Source organism: Staurois parvus, unplaced genomic scaffold (genome assembly GCF_062004578.1).
Source record: "Staurois parvus isolate SC_StPar_1 unplaced genomic scaffold, SC_StPar_1.0 ptg000078l, whole genome shotgun sequence".
In the NCBI taxonomy this organism is placed as follows: Eukaryota; Metazoa; Chordata; class Amphibia; order Anura; family Ranidae; genus Staurois; species Staurois parvus.
In genome coordinates this window covers 266,171-286,242 of record NW_028317874.1, presented here as the reverse complement: position 1 = coordinate 286,242, position 20,072 = coordinate 266,171, and the positions used below count along the sequence as shown (strand labels likewise).

The window sequence follows — 20,072 nt, the reverse complement described above, 5'->3', positions numbered from 1 at the left end:
TTGCAACCACCTTAAGTTAACTACAGGGTAATCACAAACACTTCTGAGCATCAGAATTTGACTAGAACATGTTGAAAAATTGCTTTACAGCTAAACACGGCCATTCCCTTTTCTGTGGAGAAAAGTATTATTTTTGTCTAATTCCAATTTGTTAGATCTTAACTTTGTTTAGAAAGCAACTGACTAATGTACTGTATAAAGGTGTATGAAAGACTTTTGTCAATAGCAACCAACAGTCACTCCATTTGTCAGAACAAAATACATTTTAAATAGTTGCTATGGCCAAAGGAGATATGTAAGGGCCAGTGTATATGTTATGATTGTGTTACACTTCCACATATGTCGGTAATATAAATGCTGTGTGTTTTTATTGTAGGAACGGGTCAGAAAGTATGTGGTGCGCAAATACTTGCTGTATTACCTCTTCAGATTTGCTGCTGCTCTGGGGCAAGAAGTATTTTACATCACATTCCTGCCCTTCACCTTCTGGAACATCGACTCCTTCATCGCACGAAGGCTGGTTGTTGTGTGGTGTGTAAGTATCAACCTGTTTTTCCCAAATATGAAAATGGGTACTTTTATAGGGCCCACTTGCTAATTTTTACTTATGGAATTCTATGCAAGGGATGAAAATGTAGAGCATACCTTGGATAAAAATATACTTTTCCTTGACCAACTTTAAACCACTAACATGTCATCAGTTGGCAGCAGTGGCGGTAAAGCAAATGGATAGCACTATTACATAGCATAAGCGTCTAGTTGCAATTGGTAAAACAGCAGGGAAATCTGCATAGTTCCAGGATGCGAACACTTGCAATGCAGTGGTAGCCTATTGAAGGGAAGCTTCACTTCAGTTATGTCTATTGAATGAATTCAAGCTGTATGGTTCCACAGCCACCATATGCAAATATGTAAAAGATACATAAGAGTATGAGAAAAGAAAACAAGGGGGTATAGCAGGGAGTGACAATCAGCACTTCCTGTGCAATGACCCAGTAGAGTGGATCCACTCAACAGTGCTCTTGTTTCCTTCACATAAAAATGGCTCTGCCAATCAAGAAATTTGTTACAGCGCTCTCTGACAAGCTTCCCTGCAACTGTTAAACCTTTTTTTAACACTTACCTTCACTTCTTTACATGTACACCTGTACATGGACTAAACATACGCAAACGATAATCTCATTACAAAGCACATACAGAGCACGCTAGATTTGGAGTGTTATTAGGAAGATCTTGACTTCCATTTTATGATGTTTTCATTGGCTGTGCCCACTGCTTTTTCTGGCATCTCAGTGTAAAGCTGACCATAGATGGAAATAATTTCAAATGAAAATTCTTACGAAAAGTCTTGGGAATATTTTGTATAAAGATTCTCAGAACATTTCAATGTAATTTGAAAGATTTAGTTTGCTTTTAACATTTGACTTTGGAATGAATGGACTTGGAAAGGACTGAATAAAACGACACACACTGTTAGAAATTCATTTGTTTGAGAGAAATTTTCCATCCTGCTCCTTCAACTTTTCTCATTATTGCTGTTAAAAAGGAAAACCAATTTGACTCACTAATGATTAGAAAAACAAATGAACTTTTTCAGAACATTCTATTCCTAAGAACTTTTCGTTATAAATTATACATGTGCAAGGCAGAAATGTTTTGTTTCCTTTCAGATGCATTCGTTAATTGAATAATTTAATTTCGTTATGTTTGCTAACTCATTTTCAGAATTTTGTTTACGTATCTTCAGTATTCATTTTGTATATTTGTTGGTCCAGATGGATTCTAAAAATTTTTCCAGAAGATTGCTATATATTTGATATATTCCTAAATCTGACAGATTCAATATTTTCAGATGCTGGTCCAACCCATCAAGAGAAATTGCATGAGCTGATTGAACATTCGAGTGGTGCCATGTGCATCCGAATGGAACGAATTTTGGATCCATTTATTTCCAAATTATCAGATGATTTCGAAAAATGTAATTAATTTCCCCATGAGCCGAAACTACTAGCTTGTGATGTCATCTGAATGAAACCAATGCATTAGTTGTCTTATAAATCTTTTTCAGATGAGTTGATATTCATTACTATGTACATTCAGAGATTCATATACATCTGAATCTCTGAAAATTAAATTTTTGTCTGAAAAATGAATCAAAACAAAACACGTCTATTAGAAATTCTACCCATCTATGACCAGCTTTAGTAAGTTCATAGTCGTGGACAATAAAGATGCGGCGTTTCCCTCTGTACCAAGTGTTCCCAGTTGTCCTCAGGCTTGATAAAGGGACAAACCTCAAAACACCTTGAATGGTCCTCCTGTTTGTTGCTATCTTCAATTTGTAACCATGCAGGTACCACTGACAGCCCGCTATTGCTGCCAACATTACATCCTTGCAGTAGGTCCTTTCTGAGGATCTGACAACTGTACTTGGGCAAACTCAGTCCTGCTACTGACAACAGCATGTGGGCTGCTTTTGACATTCTCCATCTGGCCTGAAGTCAGTGCTCACAAGTTGGAAAATTGTGAATAGCTACTTTATCTTGAACTTCAATAATGTACTGCATGGGATCAGTGCACTTTTCTCAGTTTAATCTTGCTAAAACTGTAATAACTATAATGCCTAAATTGCTGTATTTGATAAAACATTTTAAGTAACATATTTAATGATCAACATTTGTTAAACAGTAAGTAAAAAAAATGTATATAATGTTGTTCAATGTCATCAAGCCCATCCAACATTTCAGGTATTACAAGGAAAAAACTAACACTTACTGCATGACTAGTGTGTAACAAGTCACCTCTAAATCTTGTGACCTATATAAAATCTTTTCCTGGAGGCTATTGCATATGAGTATAACTGGAAATGCTATTTGTGTACACTTTCTACTATTTCAGGACACAGTTGATAAAATACTGAAAACAGTTTATTTTTTTACATACAATTAATTCTGCTTTCCCAGGTTGGTATATTGCATCTACTTTATTAACCATCTGTAATAAAGCCGGGTTCACACGCTTGTGCTGGTTGGGAACGTTCGCAAAATCGTGCACATTCCCGATCCACTGGCAAAACACACTGCTCTTTAGCAGACATGTGATGGGTACCATTATTCTTAATGGTACCCCTACACATTGGCAAAACATCCGCATTTTCGCTTATGTGTAATTGCATGATGCTGCAGCGTGCAATTTTTAAAAAAGGGTCAAGGACTTTATCCATGTTTCTGCAGGCAGGGCACCAGTATCTTTTCAATGGGCTTGCAGAATGTGGGTCACACTGATGTGAACACAGCCCTAAAATGACTCTATACAGTGCAAATAATAATGAACAAAAACAAGAAGCTTCATGCCTTGAAGTGCTCTCCTGTCTTAATCTACCTCTTGAACCCTGATTAAATCCGATACCTAAAATTATAAGGAAAACAACTGAATTCCCACACCACGGTGCTCAGCGCCTGAGTGGCAAATCGCCAAGTGCAAGGCACTGTCATATGCATGGGAGGTATTTTGCTCTTCCTTTTTTTTTTACCCAACAAAAGGGGTTAACTTTAACGCTCAACAGCTGTGTGTACAATTAGTGACACTAATGAAAAAGCCGATTTTTAAAAAAAAATTTTTTTGTTTAGTGAGCTGGTGTATGGGAACTCAGTATGGATATCCCCAATAGGAACTGTAAAGCAGGATTTTTGTACTTGCTGTGAAATCCATTTTTTTTAGTTCACTAAGGAGCACAGGATTCAGTTGTTTCGAAACAATTGGGTTGTATTGCCAACTACAGAAGGATTTAGAGGTAGACTTTCTACCTTTTAACAGTGCAGGTATTACCAGTTCAGAGAGGCCCCAGTCTCTGAAGGCCTAGGCTTCAACAGCCATGCCATTAAAAGCCTGCGATCAAGAAGCTAGATGGTAGACTGGTCTTTGGGAGAGCTCACAAGATGTCTGCCAGACGTGTGACTAGTTCAAAGTACCACATCTGCCTGGGCCAATTCAGGATCCACCAGAGCATCCATTGCTTTCACCATAGGATCTCTGCATCTGTAGACAAACCTGTGGTTGAAGCCAGAAGGTCCACATCCAGTGTTCTATACTCGAGACACAGGTCCTAAAACACTTCAGGTGGTTGGACATCATGTAGCAGAGCAGGAGAGTGAGCAGAATTACAGCACATAGCCCCTGGACACCACAGGCATCTGTAGTGCTTGATGACCAGGTTTCCCAAAGGCCAACAGACTTGACACCCCCCACTATGGAAAATGGGGGCATCACTTCATGCAGAAGTGGATCTATCTGTGGGTTTGGGGGGGGGGGGGTAGATGCTGAAGGTTTATAGCTGAACTAGACCACTGCCTTGGCTCTGAACTTGGAGGTTTAAACCTGAGAGTAACAACAATAACTATTCTTGTGCTCAGAGGGAGAAGGAGTCTTCCGAGTCTGAGGCCTAGGCTTCTTCAGATAGGGCAAATATTTTTTTGTTACTGAAACCAATAATTTGGAAAAAAGTTTTAAACATTTTTCTGTAAGATCCTTAAACATTAGTGCATCATTAACCAGTATGGTCAGTGACTTTCTTAAGATGATGTATCACCAAATCCACAGTGGGTACAGCCCACATATTGATAAAGGCATCCTCAAATAGATATTGGTTTGTAAAATGTTTGGGAAAGTGAATAACTTATCAGATGTTTTCCAGTCTTTATAAAGAATACCTTCAGGGCCTCATTCACACCATATGTGCAGAAAAATTGATGCAAACTGATGTGCAGAGGCATCAGTTTACATGCGTGCTTCAATGAGTTTTATACATGTGGCAGATTCCTGCACAGAACCTGTATGAGATACTAGTGTAGTGGTGAGAACAGGGCACATAGAGAACAATTGATTTAGTTGTGCCCTTGCAGAACACGTGCAGAAAAACTGACATTTCTGCACCATGGTGTGAATGAGCCCTTTAACCCCTTCACGCCAGATCGTCCCGGCGTGAAGAGGAGTTCCTGCACCGGGAGGTGGGTGGGATGGGGCATGGCTTAGTGTCATGTGGCCGTCGTGACGTCACAGCCAGTCACATGATCGGGAAAGGTCCCGATCGAAAGAGTGGACCGGGACCTTTCCGTGAGTACCTCACATGCGTGCTGGGAGCGTGCAGGGCGCGCGCTCTCAGCACATATGTTTTTTTTCTACATGAACGCAAATGTGTGGCCGCTCGGCGACTAGGCCCAGACGCCGGGAGGCCGCACATTTGCGTGCGGCCGTCATGAAGGGGTTAAGTAAGGAGTGTACTGGAAAAGTTTTGAAAGTTTTTGCAACAGGTCATACCATTTGTAAGGGGGCATGCATCTCGTAAAGAAGAAACAATATACTGTCTTTAATCCATGGAGCTGAGGAAACTGCCTGAGGCTCCTCAGGAAAAAAAAATCATCCATTAAGGATTTGTGAAACTCCTCATCAGACAGAGCCTTCACGGCAGAAGGCTCAGAGGCTGCCACAGCTGCAGGTGTAAGTCAGACAAAGTTTCTGGATGGAGAAGGCTAATAAATATGCTTACAGACTCTGTGTCCCTAGTCAGCAATTTGACCCATAAAATCCAGATAAGCTGGAGAGGACTCCTCTCTGGAACAGGCAAAAAAGGCAGCCACACTCGAAGGAGCTAAAAGACTCTGAGGAGTTCATGGCCTCAAGCAGGGGACAACGATACAGAATGTTGGTGTCTGGTTCCTGAGGTGGAACTGCTGCCATGGGACTGTTAGTGGCTTCTGAGCTGGGCTGCTCCTCTTGCACTTGGGATCTAACATGTAGCTTTGGTTAGTGGGAACAACTTAATGGGGAACATCAAGTAAGAACCTTTGTTGCTCACAAACCAGCTGCTGAAAGCAGGAGAGGTGTAAATCGCTGGAAGCGACTAAGTTACTGTAAGTGACAGCAAGGCCTTATGAGGTGAAACCACTTGTTGCTTGCAGAAGGAGAAATGTTGTTAAGATTTTAACTCAAGCTGAAAGGGTGGGAGGGGACTATGGAGTGTGCACGAGTAACATTATAGCTAGTTTGGCAGCACATTTCTCTGCGTGTTAATCTTTTCCATGGAAACAAATGTAAAAAAAGTAATAATAATGGTGCTCAATGAAGCAAACAAATTGTAGTACTTCCTAATGCTGGGCCCCATTGCATACTCCTTAAAAAGTCTTCAGAGACTGGTTCACACTATAGGCTGTGCCACAGCTCTGAACCTGGAAAGTGCTCTTTGCCTGGCTAACACAGAACACAAAGGTCTAGAAAATGCCACAAGCAGAACTCCATGTCTGAAGGTCATATTCCAGGCAGTTTCTCTAATCTTCAGTCCAGTGGGGTCTGGGTCCAGTCTTTAAAGCTAATGATACCCTGATCCAGATAGCAGTATAAAGAACCCAGTTCGGCAGCATGTAGAGGAAGTCTTATATTGTTGTTTTTTTGTTCAAGCTTGAAAAAGAGAAAATGGCTATTAAAGTTTCCGCAGCAGAGAAATTATGTCCATCCTCCGAGAAAATATAGCAAAAAAAATGAAGTATACAGGGTGTGGAGGGGTTGTACCTGGCTGGCCAGGTAATGTTTTTTGGTTTGCCTGTATCTAAACTCTTCTGTAGGTGGAAGTACAACCCAATTGTCTCTGAAAAACTGAATTCTGTGTTTCTTAATGAATGAGAGAGAACAAACTTTATTCAGAGTTATTTAACCATACTGGGACAGCTAAGAGGGTCACTGTACTATAGGAACTCAGGGAAGCATGTGCTCCATGTCTCTCCAAGGTTCTTGGTAGCCCATGGCTGCAAGAATGTCCTGTGTAAGTTTAAAGCACAGCTGCAACTATGTTTTTATAAATATGCATTTCTCCTTTAATTTTGCAGAGCCAGTCCTTTAATTTAAACAGAGCTGTGTACATTCTTGAGCCTGTCAATTGGCCTAACAGGCACCAAGCCATGCATTTCTGGCAATTAAATATATTCCCCTATGCCAGGAAGTATTCCTCCAGGTTCTTTTGGCAAATCCATGGTGGTTGCAAAGCACAGAGATACAAGTGCACACTCCCACCAGTATAGTGAACCTATTACCTTGCCCAATATGGTACAATTACAGGTTAATTTTACAGGTGTCATGGAACTGGTAGACGCCGAGCTGACATGAGGGCTCTCCTTACACCTCCTGTCCAATGCTCTCTGGAATTGGTGATGTGGTGTAGTAGGGCGAGGAGTGGCATAGGTGCCTTGAGTAGGTCCAGTGGGAGGTCAGACAATAGTCTGGATGCTGCAGATACTCAAACAGGAGCTTATGCAGAATGGTAGCACACATACAGTATGGAGCACAAGAGCTTGTTGATGCAAGATCTAAGCTATAGTCAAGAGAAGTCAGAGTCCGCAATAAGAACGTAGCAGAGGAACCAAATTGGAAGACAGGAGTAGGATCAGAAGCCAGCCAGGGTTGATATCGGACAAGTAGCAGAAGTACCAAAGCAGCAGACAGGAGACAAATTCGGGACACAAGCCAAACTTAGCAACAGGAGATCAGGATAAAAACTGGGTCAAATACAAAAGCAGGATGCAGGTCTGGTCACGAGTCCCAGAAGCTGACAACCTATCAGCAACTCTTAGTTGTGCTGAGCTTTGAATATGCCTCTAGGCACCAAGAAACAGTGCTGGATGTGCACACGCATTAGCAAACACATGGAATCATGCGCAGCTTTAACCATGTATTGATCCATGAGCTGCACCATGCGCATGCAAAGATCCTTGGGCACCGCCATTCTCTTGATCTTCCTGACAATGTGTTAATTCTTAAATGGAATTAGTCATGTGAGATTAAAAGGGCTTCCATTGTTGATCTCTTGTTTTGAGAATGCTAGTTCCATGGCTGTCATTCTGATGCTTTGACTTCAGTACTATCTGATTAAAACCTGTAAGTATACAGATAAGGAGATCTGACATTTTTCTGACAGTCATTTACAGCATGCTTGTTCTGGGTTTGTAATTCAAACATGCAAAATGTCAGGCACAGGCAAGTGTTTAGCATTTCTTAGAAGGTCTGCTCCCTGTGCCTGCGCGGGTTTCCTACTTGTTGCAAAGGCTATTGATTTTAATATAATTGTAAGTGCAATACTTGAGATTTTTTTTCCGTAATAAAAACAGTATTACACTATGGGGGCATCCTCTTTCCTTTTGGTATCAAAGAGTGTACAGGATATCCAATGTTAAGAATATGGCTGGAAGGAAGAATTGACCAGCAGTAGGAAGATAAAACGAAAGAAATATCCACCACTAGATAAAGCGTGTTTTGACTCTATTGCGAAAGCAAGGGGTCCACCAAATCTGGTGAGTGTGGTCACTAAGGGGGTCATCACAAAAGGAGCACCGGTTAAGAGCACATTTTTTTAAAGGGCACTTGTCACTTTATTTATCCTTTTTGAGCATGGAGCATATTTAAGAATTGACACGTACATTATGAAATTGATGGTTTATTTGGACATTTGAAAGGACACTGTAGATTAAATTACCGTTGAGCGCTGTATATATGTGTGTGTGTGTGTGTGTGTGTGTGTCTATGTATGTACTGTGTGTGTGTGTGTGTCTATGTATGTACTGTGTGTGTGTGTGTCTATGTATGTACTGTATGTGTATGTATGTGTATTATGTATGTACTGTGTGTGTGTGTATATATATGTATATGTATGTGTGTGTGTGTGTGTATGTATGTATGTATGTATGTGTGTATATATATATATATATATATATATATATATATATATATGTGTGTGTGTGTGTGTATATATATATATATATATATATGTGTGTGTGTGTGTGTGTGTGTGTGTGTGTATATATGTGTGTGTGTATATGTATATATGTGTGTGTGTATGTGTATATATATATATATATACAGTCATGGCCGAAATTGTTGGCACCCTTGATATTTCTCCAGGAAATCATGTATTTCTCACGAAACGTATTGCATTAACACATGTTTTGCTATACACATGTTTATTCCCTTTGTGTGTATTGGGACAAAACAAAAAAAGGGAGGAAAGAAAGCAAATTCGACATAATGTCACACAAACCTCCAAAAATGGGCTGGACAAAAGTATTGGCACCCTTTCACAACTGCGGATAAATAAGAATGTTACAAGCATGTGATGCTCCTGTAAACTCACCTGGGGCAAGTAACAGGTGTGGGCAATATAGAAATCACACCTGAAAGCAGATAAAAAGGAGAGACGTTCACTTAACCTTTGCATTGTGTGTCTGTCTGTGCCACACTAAGCATGGACAACAGAAAGAGGAGACGAGAACTGTCTGAGGACCTGAGAACCAAAATTGTGGCAAAATATCAACAATCTCAAGGTTACAAGTCCATCTCCAGAGAACTAGATTTGCCTTTGTCCACAGTGCGCAACATTATCAAGAAGTTTGCAACCCATGGCACTGTAGCTAATCTCCCTGGTCGTGGACGGATGAGGAAAATTGATGAAAGATTGCAACGCAGAATAGTCCGGATGGTGGATAAGCAGCCCCAAACATGTTCCAAAGACATTCAAGCTGTCCTGCAGGCTCAGGGAGCATCAGTGTCAGCGCGAACTATCCGTCGACATTTAAATGAAATGAAACGCTATGGCAGGAGACCCAGGAGGACCCCACTGCTGACACAGAGACATAAAAAAGCAAGACTACAGTTTGCCAAAATGTACTTGAGTAAGCCAAAAGCCTTCTGGGAAAACGTCTTGTGGACAGATGAGACCAAGATAGAGCTTTTCGGTAAAGCACATCATTCTACTGTTTACCGAAAACGGAATGAGGCCTACAAAGAACAAAACACAGTACCTACGGTAAAATATGGTGGAGGTTCAATGATGTTTTGGGGTTGTTTTGCTGCCTCTGGCACTGGGTGCCTTGACTGTGTGCAAGGCATCATGAAATCTGAGGATTACCAAAGGATTTTGGGTCGCACTGTAGGGCCCAGTGTCAGAAAGCTGGGTTTGCGTCCAAGATCCTGGGTCTTCCAGCAGGACAATGACCCCAAACATACGTCAAAAAGCACTCAGAAATGGATGGCAAAGAAGCGCTGGAGAGTTCTGAAGTGGCCAGCAATGAGCCCAGATCTAAATCCCATTGAACACCTGTGGAGAGATCTTAAAATTGCTGTTGGGAAAAGGTGTCCTTCCAATAAGAGAGACCTGGAGCTGTTTGCAAAGGAAGAGTGGTCCAAAATTCCGGGTGAGAGGTGTCAGAAGCTTATTGATGGTTATAGGAAGCGACTGATTTCAGTTATGTTTTCCAAAGGGTGTGCAACCAAATATTAAGTTAAGGGTGCCAATACTTTTGTCCAGCCCATTTTTGGGGTTTTGTGTGACATTATGTCATATTTGCTTTTCTGCCTCTGTTTTATATTTGTTCCAATACATACAAAGGGAATAAACATGTGTATAGCAAAACATGTGTTAATGCAATACCTTTTTTGTGTGAAATACTTGATTTTCAGGAAAAATATCAAGGGTGCCAACAATTTCGGCCATGACTGTATATATATATATATATATATATATATATATATATACACATAATCTGTTTAACCACTTGCCTACCGGGCACTTATACCCCTTTCGTTACCAGGCCAATTTTCAGCTTTCAGTGCTGTCACACTTTGAGTGACAATTGTGCGGTTATGCAACATTATTTATTTATTCCAGGTACTTACGCAGCGCTTTACATATATATTGTACATTCACGTCAGTCCCTAACCCTCAAGGAGCGTACAATCTAAAGTCCCTAACTCACATTCATACATACAGATACTAGGGCCAATTTAGACAGGAGCCAATTAACCTACCAGCATGTCTTTGTAGTGTGGAAGGAAACCGGAGTACCCGGAGGAAACCCACGTAGGCAAAGGGAGAATATGCAAACTCCAGGCAGGAGGTGCCGTGGCTAGGATTCGAATAACGACCCTAGTACTGCCCGGTGGAAGTGCTAACCATTTAGCCACTGTGCTGCCCATGTACCCATATGAAATTTTTATCATTTTTTTTTTTCACAAATAGAGATTTCTTTTGCCACTGGGTGTTTTTACTTTTTGCACTCTAAACAAAAAAAAGAGCAAAAAATTTGAAAAAAGTGTCTTTGTTTCTATTATAAAATTTTGCAAACAGGTAATTTTTCTCCTTCACTGATGTGTGTTTTTTTTTTCTATAATTTAAATATTTATTAAGTTTTTCATTTTAATACAAAATCCCAAATAGGGAAAAAAAAAATTTTCATACAAATAAACATTTATGACATTTCTATCTTTCCCTTACTAAAAACTCTTTTCCTTCCCCTCACACGAACCCCCCCTTCCCTCCCCTCATCCCCATCCTCTCCCTCTGCAGACTCTAGCCCATTCTACCCTCTTGAGGCTTGTTAACATCCTAATTCATATTTTCCTATATTTCTCTTTCAATCCTGCTCTTTGCCACTTTTCCCTTCTCCTAAAATAAACTCTCATCCTATCTTCCTGCATATGATATGATCTTTCCATTCTACCTATCTGGTTTACTCTATTTATCCAGTCTTCTTCCTTCGGTACCTCAGCCTTCCACCAAAACTTAGGTATCAACCCTTTCGCCGCATTCAAGAAGTACCAAATACCTGAATCTTTATATTTATTTATAGATGTCTCCACATTGTGTAGGAGGCACGTCGTTGGGTCTAATCCTATGTCAATTTCAGTTATTTCTTTAATCAATTTGACTATTATCTTCCAAAAAGTCTGAATTTTCGGACATTCCCACCATATGTGAAACACCGTGCCCATCTCTCCACATCCTCTCCAACACTTATTTGCATTTTCCCCATTCATCTTGTGCTCTACACTCGGTGTAATGTGCCATCGTGTCACACACTTATAATTAACCTCAACCTCTCTCATACTAACATTATCGTGTATCAATCTAAACATCTTTCTCTGTCTATCTTCATCAAACCTAACTCCCATATCTCTTTCCCATTTAGTGATAAAAGTTAGCTTTGTGTTTGTGTCTAATTCTGTGAGTATTTTATACACTTTTGAAATACCGTGCTTCCCATCTCTGCGTGTCTCTAACAACCTTTCAAACATATTCCACTCCTGTTTTATTCTCAAAGGTTTCGGAAGACTTCCAATAAAACATTTCAATTGATAGTATTTCCACTCATCCATTCTAATAAAGATATCTCCCTTCTTCTCTATTAAGTCTTTAAGTGATCTCAATTCCCCCTCCACCAGAACATCTCTCAGTTGGGTATCCTCCCTTCTAAACCATCTCCCTGATATCTTGTTCTTTCCCGGGGGAAAGTAATCAGTATTTGTGAGAGGCATTATTATAGAATTAAATTCCCATTTCATGTTTTTGTGTAAGTTGTCCCATACCCTAAGAACATTTAAAGTGTAAATACTTGTGCTATCTTTGATTCCCCTAAACTGTGGTGGGACCCATATCATCTGGTTCAATCTAATGCCACTAAGATCATTTTCTATTGTTACCCAACTTTTCCCCTTGTGGTTAAATGTCCAGTCATATATTCTTGCTAAAACCACTGCTTTATAGTATCTCTTGACATCTGGTAGACCCAATCCCCCTTTCTCTTTAGTCCTACTCAATGTTTCATATGCTATTCTGGGTTTTTTATTCTTCCATATGTATCTTGCTAACATTTTTTTCGTTATCTTAAAGAAGGTTTCTGGAATTTTAATTGGTACCATTTGAAATCTATACAGTATTTTAGGCATAATTACCATTTTGACTAGGTTTATCCGTCCTATCCAGGATGGATTTCCTCCTTCTAGTCTTTTTAAATCTTCCCTGATCTCATTTACCAAAGAAATATAGTTTAATCTATACAAATGCTTAGATGAGGCAGTGAGTTTTATTCCTAGGTATTTTATCTCTTTTTCTCTCCATATAAAGGGGAATTCTTTTTGTAGTTTTTCTTTTTCATTCTTTGGTATATTAATATTCAGGATCTCTGTTTTCGTTGGATTAATTTTTAAATTTGATAGTTCACCGTACTCCTTCAGAATCTTCATTATATTTGGGAGTGTTATTCGGGGATTCCCCACATATAACAATAAGTCGTCCGCAAAGGCCGCTACTCTATGTTCTATGGATCCTATCTGAATTCCCTTTACCGATCCACTATTTCTTATTATTGACAACAAAGGTTCGAGTGACAATACATATAGCAGGGGGGACAGTGGGCAGCCTTGTCTTGTACCATTAGACATTCCTATGGGTTCTGATCTCTCCCCATTTACCGTGATGATTGCAGTGGGCTCTCTATATAATTTACTTATCCACTCTCGCATTCTATCACCTATCCCCAGCACTTTTAAGTTGTCCATCATAAAGCCCCAGTCCACTCTATCAAATGCCTTCTCTGCATCAATTGACAAGAGCGCCACCGGGGCTTTCCCTTTTCTACTTTTCTGAATAAGCATCAGGGTTCTCAAGCCATTATCTCTGCCTTCTCTCCCCGGTACAAAGCCCACCTGGTCTCCATGGATCCATTCAGGCATCAGATCCCTCAACCTATTTGCTAACACCTTTGCATACAGTTTAGTATCAGTGTTCAATAGTGAGATAGGTCTATAGCTGGAGCACTGAGATGGATCTTTTCCCTCCTTGTGAATAAGTACTACATGGGCCTGTAGGGATTCTCTCCTCACTTCCATCCCACCTCCCAGAGCATTCATATATTTCTCCAGCTTGGGTATCAGTACTTCACTAAATTTCTTATAGTACTTAACTGTATAGCCATCCGGACCTGGGCTTCCCCCCCCCCCCCCCCTGTGCTTTTTAATGCTTTTTTAATTTCTTCCTGGGAAATTTCTGCGTCTAGGGAGTTCAACTGTGCTTCGCTTAGTTTTGGTAATCCCGCATTTTTTAAGTATGTCATCTTTTTTTTATTAATTCCCTCTTGAGCTTCTTTTAGAGGGCCTTGGGGATTAATATTATATAACTTTTTATAATACTCCGTAAATACTTTATTAATCTCTTTGTTTGAGTGGACCAACTCCCCCTTTGAACTTTTTATCTTTTCTATATAGTTCCTATTTTTCTTTTTATTCAAAGCTCTCATTAGATATCTTCCTGGTCTGTCTCCCCATCTATATCTCTCATTCAAAACCCTGTTGTATACTCTTCTCTTCTCCTCATCCATCAACCTCATCTTTTTTATCCAATAACTTCTGTCTCGTATCTTTTGTTATTTTCTTCTTATGTATCTGCTCCAAGTCCAATATTTCTTTTAATAATCCACTGACCCTCTCTCTTCTTTCCTTTTTCTTCCTTGCTCCTGCCGCAATCAAGATACCTCTTATGAATACCTTATGGCTTTCCCAGACTGTAGCTATCGATACTTCCTCTGTTTCGTTCTCCTTAAAATATACCTTGATCTCTTTCTCGATTTTCTGAACTACATCCTCATCCAGAAGAAGAGCCTCATTTAACCTCCACCCTAATCCTCCAGACCCCCTTCTTCCCCATCCCATTTTCATTACGACCGGAGCATGATCCGAGAGCGTCCTTGTCTCTATATATCAATTTTAACCAGATGATCTATAAGTTGATGGTCTATTAAGATGTAGTCTAATCTCGAGTACATCTCATGTGCATTAGAGAAGAAGGTATAGTCTCTGTCTTTCATATGCGTTATTCTCCAAGTATCTACTAGTTGATATTCATGCATCACTTTCTTCAAAGCTCTCCCCTCTCTCTGCACAGAAGAGGTATTATCCCTTTGTGGGTCCATACAGAAATTTAGGTCTCCAGCTACTATCAAACGCCCTTTTTTAAATTCCATTAATTTTTTCAACAGACCCTTCATATACATCTCCGGATTTTTATTAGGACAGTATATATTGGCTAAAGTACACTCTATCCCCTGAAGTCTACCTTTTTAAGAATAAAAACCTCCCCTCCGGGTCGGTTCTTCTATCCTCCAGCTCAAATCTTATATTCTTTGCCAAACCTATTGCAACCCCTTTTGCTCTTTTAATTGGAGAATCTGCATAATACCATATTGGATAGTGTTTGGATTTCAATTTCACATTTGCTTCTATCTCAAAGTGCGTTTCCTGTAAAAATACCACTGACGTCGCCCTATGATGTAACTCATTAAACAACCTAAATCTCTTCCCTGGACAACTCAGCCCGTTCACATTATAGGTTATAAACTGTATTTCTTCCATCATTCCCAATTAACTCCATCTCTCTTCCAAGTGCCTCTTCCTTTTTATCCTTACTGTCCTGCAGAGTATTAACCCAATACCTCCTCTCCTCCCTCCCTCCCACCCAACTCCCGTCCCACCCCCCTCCCATCCCCTCCAAACCCCCCCCCCCTGCCCATGCCACCCCCCACCGCCCCCCCCCCCTAATTAGGCCTTCAAGCTGCCTATCAATCATTTGTGGTAATAAACCCACCTTTGATTTTTATACCTGGGGATTGAACTCCTCCCATGTACGGCTCATCCCTCCCTCCAACCACCACGGTTTCCCACCCTTGCTTTGTTTCTTTATCCTTAGCGGTACAATTTAAAGAGAAAGTTAGGGAAGAGGAGAAAAAAAAAAAAACCCACACCACCCCAACTAACTCCTCGCTGCCCCTCCCCTACCTACTTCCTGCCATGCTTCTTTTTCCCCTATACCGATTTCTATCTCTGTTTCCCACCCACTGATCCTCATTCTCTGCAATTCCAGTCTGTCACAAAAGTCTCTTAAGTCCTCTGGAAATCTCAGATATGCTGTAACACCGTTTTTCCAACCGATTAAACACTCTGGGTTACCCCATCTGTATTGCACATTCCTTGATCTCATCTGCTCTAATAGGGGCCTCAAAGCTCTTCTTCTCCACAAAGTCTCATGCGATAAGTCCGCAAAAATCTGTAAATTTATATCACCATATTGAATAGTTGTTCTTCCTTTAATCCTTCTCCAAATCTCTTCTTTATCTCCATAATTTTGCAACTGAACAATCACATCTCTTGATTTTTCCTTCGCATTACCTTGTTGGAACTTTCCTGCTCTAAAAACTCCATCCAGTTTAATTTCCTCTGTTTCAGGTCTATCCATGATGGAGTTTAACATTTTACAGACTATATCTCGTAGATCTCCCCCTTTCAGAATATCTGGGATTCCTCTTATCCTCAAGTTGCTTCTCCTGGATCTGTTCTCCTGTACTTCTATTTTATACTGCAGTTGTTTCTGCGTATTCCTCATCATAGCGGACCTTTTTTCTAAGTCCGTGATGTCTTGGGTATGTTTGTTAATTTTTCCCTCCATTTCTTCCATTCTTATTAGCAGGTGCCCTAGATCCTGACGTATATTTGTCATTTCTTGCTTAATAGTTTTTTCCAGATCCTTAAACATTTCAGCCATCTCTCTTTTATTTGGCACTTGTAGATCTTTTGCCAGATCTATCCTAACGGAATTTTCTTTCCACTGTTGGTTACTACTTTCCAAGCCCAATGACATTCTAGGACTGTTCTTCAAGGAAGTTTCCATTTCCCCTTTTTCATTTCCACTATTGGCCCTTTCTAGAGTCGCATTCCCCTGGGAGGTGTATTTTTTAATTGTACCTGTCTGAGACCCTTTTAGCCCACTTCCTTTAGCGCTTTTATTCTTCATATCTTCTGCAATAACTGTGCTCTTTAATCAGAGGGTAATTTTAAGCTGTATATTGGGGTAATGATGTCAGACAGGTTCTGTCAGTTTAACACTTCTTTTTACCACTTCTCACTTTCCAAATCCCCTGGGAATCCCCCATTTCTCTTTATGGGCAATATTTAAGTCCTTTCCCACAGATCAGCCAGCATAAACAGTTACATGTGGTTCTTGCGTGTGGACTCACCCTTCTTCACCCACTCACCCAGTGGGTCGACTTAGATCCTCAACCGTCCACTCTTTACACCTGGCCAATGTCTCTGGGGGATTCCTGCAGGGTCTCCTATACACTGTGGGTGTGGGTCCTGTTTCTCTTTCTTCTCCTGTAGGTTTGGGGTGTAAACCGGCGTCTCCGCTCTCCTGTCTGGGACCCGGCACTTGGCAGGGAGCCGGCCAGCGTCTCCGCTTCCCAGAGCTGCCTTGCGGCCAACCCACATGGTCACTCCTCCTTACTCCATCTCCCCGGCAACCGAACAGCTGATCGCTGGTCACCGCGGCACGCTCACCTCCCCGAGCTCCGCTCCCGTCTCTCCAGAGCGCCGGCGTCTCTCCCCCTGGAGACCTCCTCACTTAGGTAGGTCTCCAAGGTCTAAACATAGGGGGTTTCCATGGTGGTCTATGCTCGGAGGTTATCGGAGAGCACTCACATCGTGCTCTCCAGCGCCGCCATAGTTAGGCTCCTCCCCCTCACCAGTGTCATTAGCGCTTCACTGATGTGTGTTGATGAGGCAGCACTGATGGGCACTGATAGGTGGCACTGATGATGGGTACTAATAGGCGGCACTGACTGGCGCAGCTGCTGGGCACTGACTGGCGGCTCTGCTGGGATGCACTGATGGGCACAGGTGGGTGGCACTGGTGGGCACTGCTGGGTGGCACAGGTGGGAGGCACTGCTGAGCACAGGTGGGCGGAACTGGTGGGTGGCACTGCTGGGCAACGATCATCAGGGCACTGATCATCAGTGCCGATCACTGCTCTGACAACTGCTGGTTCTTGGCAGTACTTTCCTCGTGCTCTGCAGCCAAGAACAGGCAATTGCATTTCCCGGTGATCAGCGTGTCATTGGACACGGCTGATCACGTGGTAAAAGGCCGTTGTGATTGGCCTTTTACCACACCACGTGATCATGGAGATCGGCGGGTGCGCGCCCCCAGAGGGCATGCAGGAGAGTGCATTCTGGGAGGACGTCATATAACGCCCTCCCAGAACTAGCCGGCCCCAGTGCAGCTGTCATTCGGCTATCTGCGGTTGGCAGCTAGTTAATAATGCTGGTAGGGTAAAGGATAAGTTCACTTTTGGGAACATGTTATATGTTCCACCCATTTTTTAGGGTGGAACATGTAACATATTCCCATAACCACTGCCGCCACCTCGCCCCCCCCCCCCCCATTATAGTATGGGGAGAAGTCTCCCCGTATTATCTGTCAAATTTGATAACAGCGCGGCTGTACAGGGCTCCGCTCACACAGCTGCATCATTCCTTCACGGACTTCTGTGAATGAATGAACTGTAAGTCCCAGCAGCCTTAGTGGCTGTTGGCTTGTAGTTTTCAATGAATTACCACCATGCTGTGGAGCACCATGGTAGTTCATTGAAGCTTCCTGTCAGAATATATCCTTCTTGTATATCTGGTATGGGCCAGCAGATATTCTGACAGATCTGCAGGAGACCTGCGTGGTATCAGCAATCTGATCGCTGGTGCAATGCTTTCCAGGCTCCTGTAGACAAAAATAATAAATGCACATTTTTTTTTTTTTTTTACCTGCAAAAAAGTATGCATTTATTATTTATGTCCAAAAGGTGAACTTCTCCTTTAATTGGCTCAAGTATGTGTATGCATGAATGTGAGTTAGGGACCTTAGATTGTGCATTCCTTGAGGGTTAGGGACTGATGTGAATGTACAATATGTATATGTAAATAGACGGCACTATAGAAGTACCTGTAATAATAATGGCAGCCCCCATACTTCTCTTCTGACAGTCACGTTAAATGCAACCAACTGAAAATCGCCCTACAGACCAGTGGATTCTGATTAGTTGTTGGTAACTGTACATTTCAATTGGCACTAGTTATTGAATGAGGCCATACATGATGGGACATGAATTATTAATCTAGTTGTTGTACAGATAATATGTTCAGCTCATGTACCAGATTGATCTGTATGACAGGATTTAATATATGGCAATCCCTCCGCCTGACTCACTGTCTGTGCTCTGAACACGGCTACTTCCTATGTTTCCCCCTCTGCAGCCAGACTTATTTTTAGTGACTTCGTCAGCCCAGAGTCTTCTCTGGTTTTGTTGCCATAGGAACGGCTGTTAGAGGTACCAGAGTCACAGCCGAAGGCGTCTTCCTATTTTTTCTGTGCTGGGAAAGAGTTCTGCTCCCCATAATAAAAACACATACAAAAATTGACATCCATCAAGGGATACAACCATGTATTCAGATCAGCAACCTATATATTCAGATCAGTGTTCTAATGCCATGCTGTGAAAGTTAATCTTTAGCTAAGGGCTTTTTTTTATTTCTTTGTATTAAACATTTTACAAGTGGTATTGAAAGCAAAGTTGCAGAAAATTCTAAAAGTAAGGTAAATAACTTAACAGATTTGAATTTCTGTCTTTTATCAAGGCTAGTGAAATGTGAACAAAGGAATTGCCACTGGGAAAGCCAAACTGAGAAAAAAACGACAATGGTGGTTGAGTCATGCTTCTGCCTTACACACATATTTTGCATAAAATCTGCTACGTTTCTGTAATATGGGAATTTATTTTCTAAAGAATAGATAATCACTAAAAAATAATAAATGCCTAATCAGTCACTGAGGGCAGGCTTCTGTTCAATTGCCATTTTAAGGCTTTTTAGGATTGTTGGGGTTCTTATGCCCAGATTACACTATTATTGCCATTTAATAAGTCCTTTATGAAGGGGGTCCCTCAGAGCCTCAAAATGGCATGACTATTTATTATAGAAGACCTTAAATGAAAACTCTGGACTCTACACACCTTTAGGGCTTTCTTCCATACTGTATATCTTTAGGGCCTGTATCAGCTGGCATTTGCTCACATCAAACGGGTTTTGCACTCCCATGCAGGTCTATGGAAATGGAAACCTACCTTACTGCAGGCACCTGTTCAACACTTGAAGCAAATCAAATCCAGGTCAAGAGGTGGTCAACTGCAGGCTATATGCACCTGTCAGTGAATTTTGAATGATCTCAGAAGTGTCTTAAACTGGTACCATCAACACAAGACCAAAGCCTGTTGGCACAGTTCTTTAAAGCAGAACTAAACTCATCAATTTAACCGTTTCATTCCTTGCACATGCTGGGAACGTAACTGTCACATTTGCTTGTGCTCCCATCTAAACTGTCAAAC

General features: G+C 41.3%; 1 protein-coding gene across 1 annotated transcript in view; it reads left to right on the top strand.

Annotated features, from left to right (window-relative positions):
* Window positions 1–20,072, top strand: part of SGPP2 (sphingosine-1-phosphate phosphatase 2) — a 70,634-nt gene that overhangs the window by 37,177 nt on the left and 13,385 nt on the right. The window contains exon 3 of the mRNA XM_089669490.1: window positions 377–535. Coding sequence (XP_089525616.1) covers window positions 377–535 — 159 coding nt within the window. The remainder of the gene's footprint in view (window positions 1–376; window positions 536–20,072) is intronic.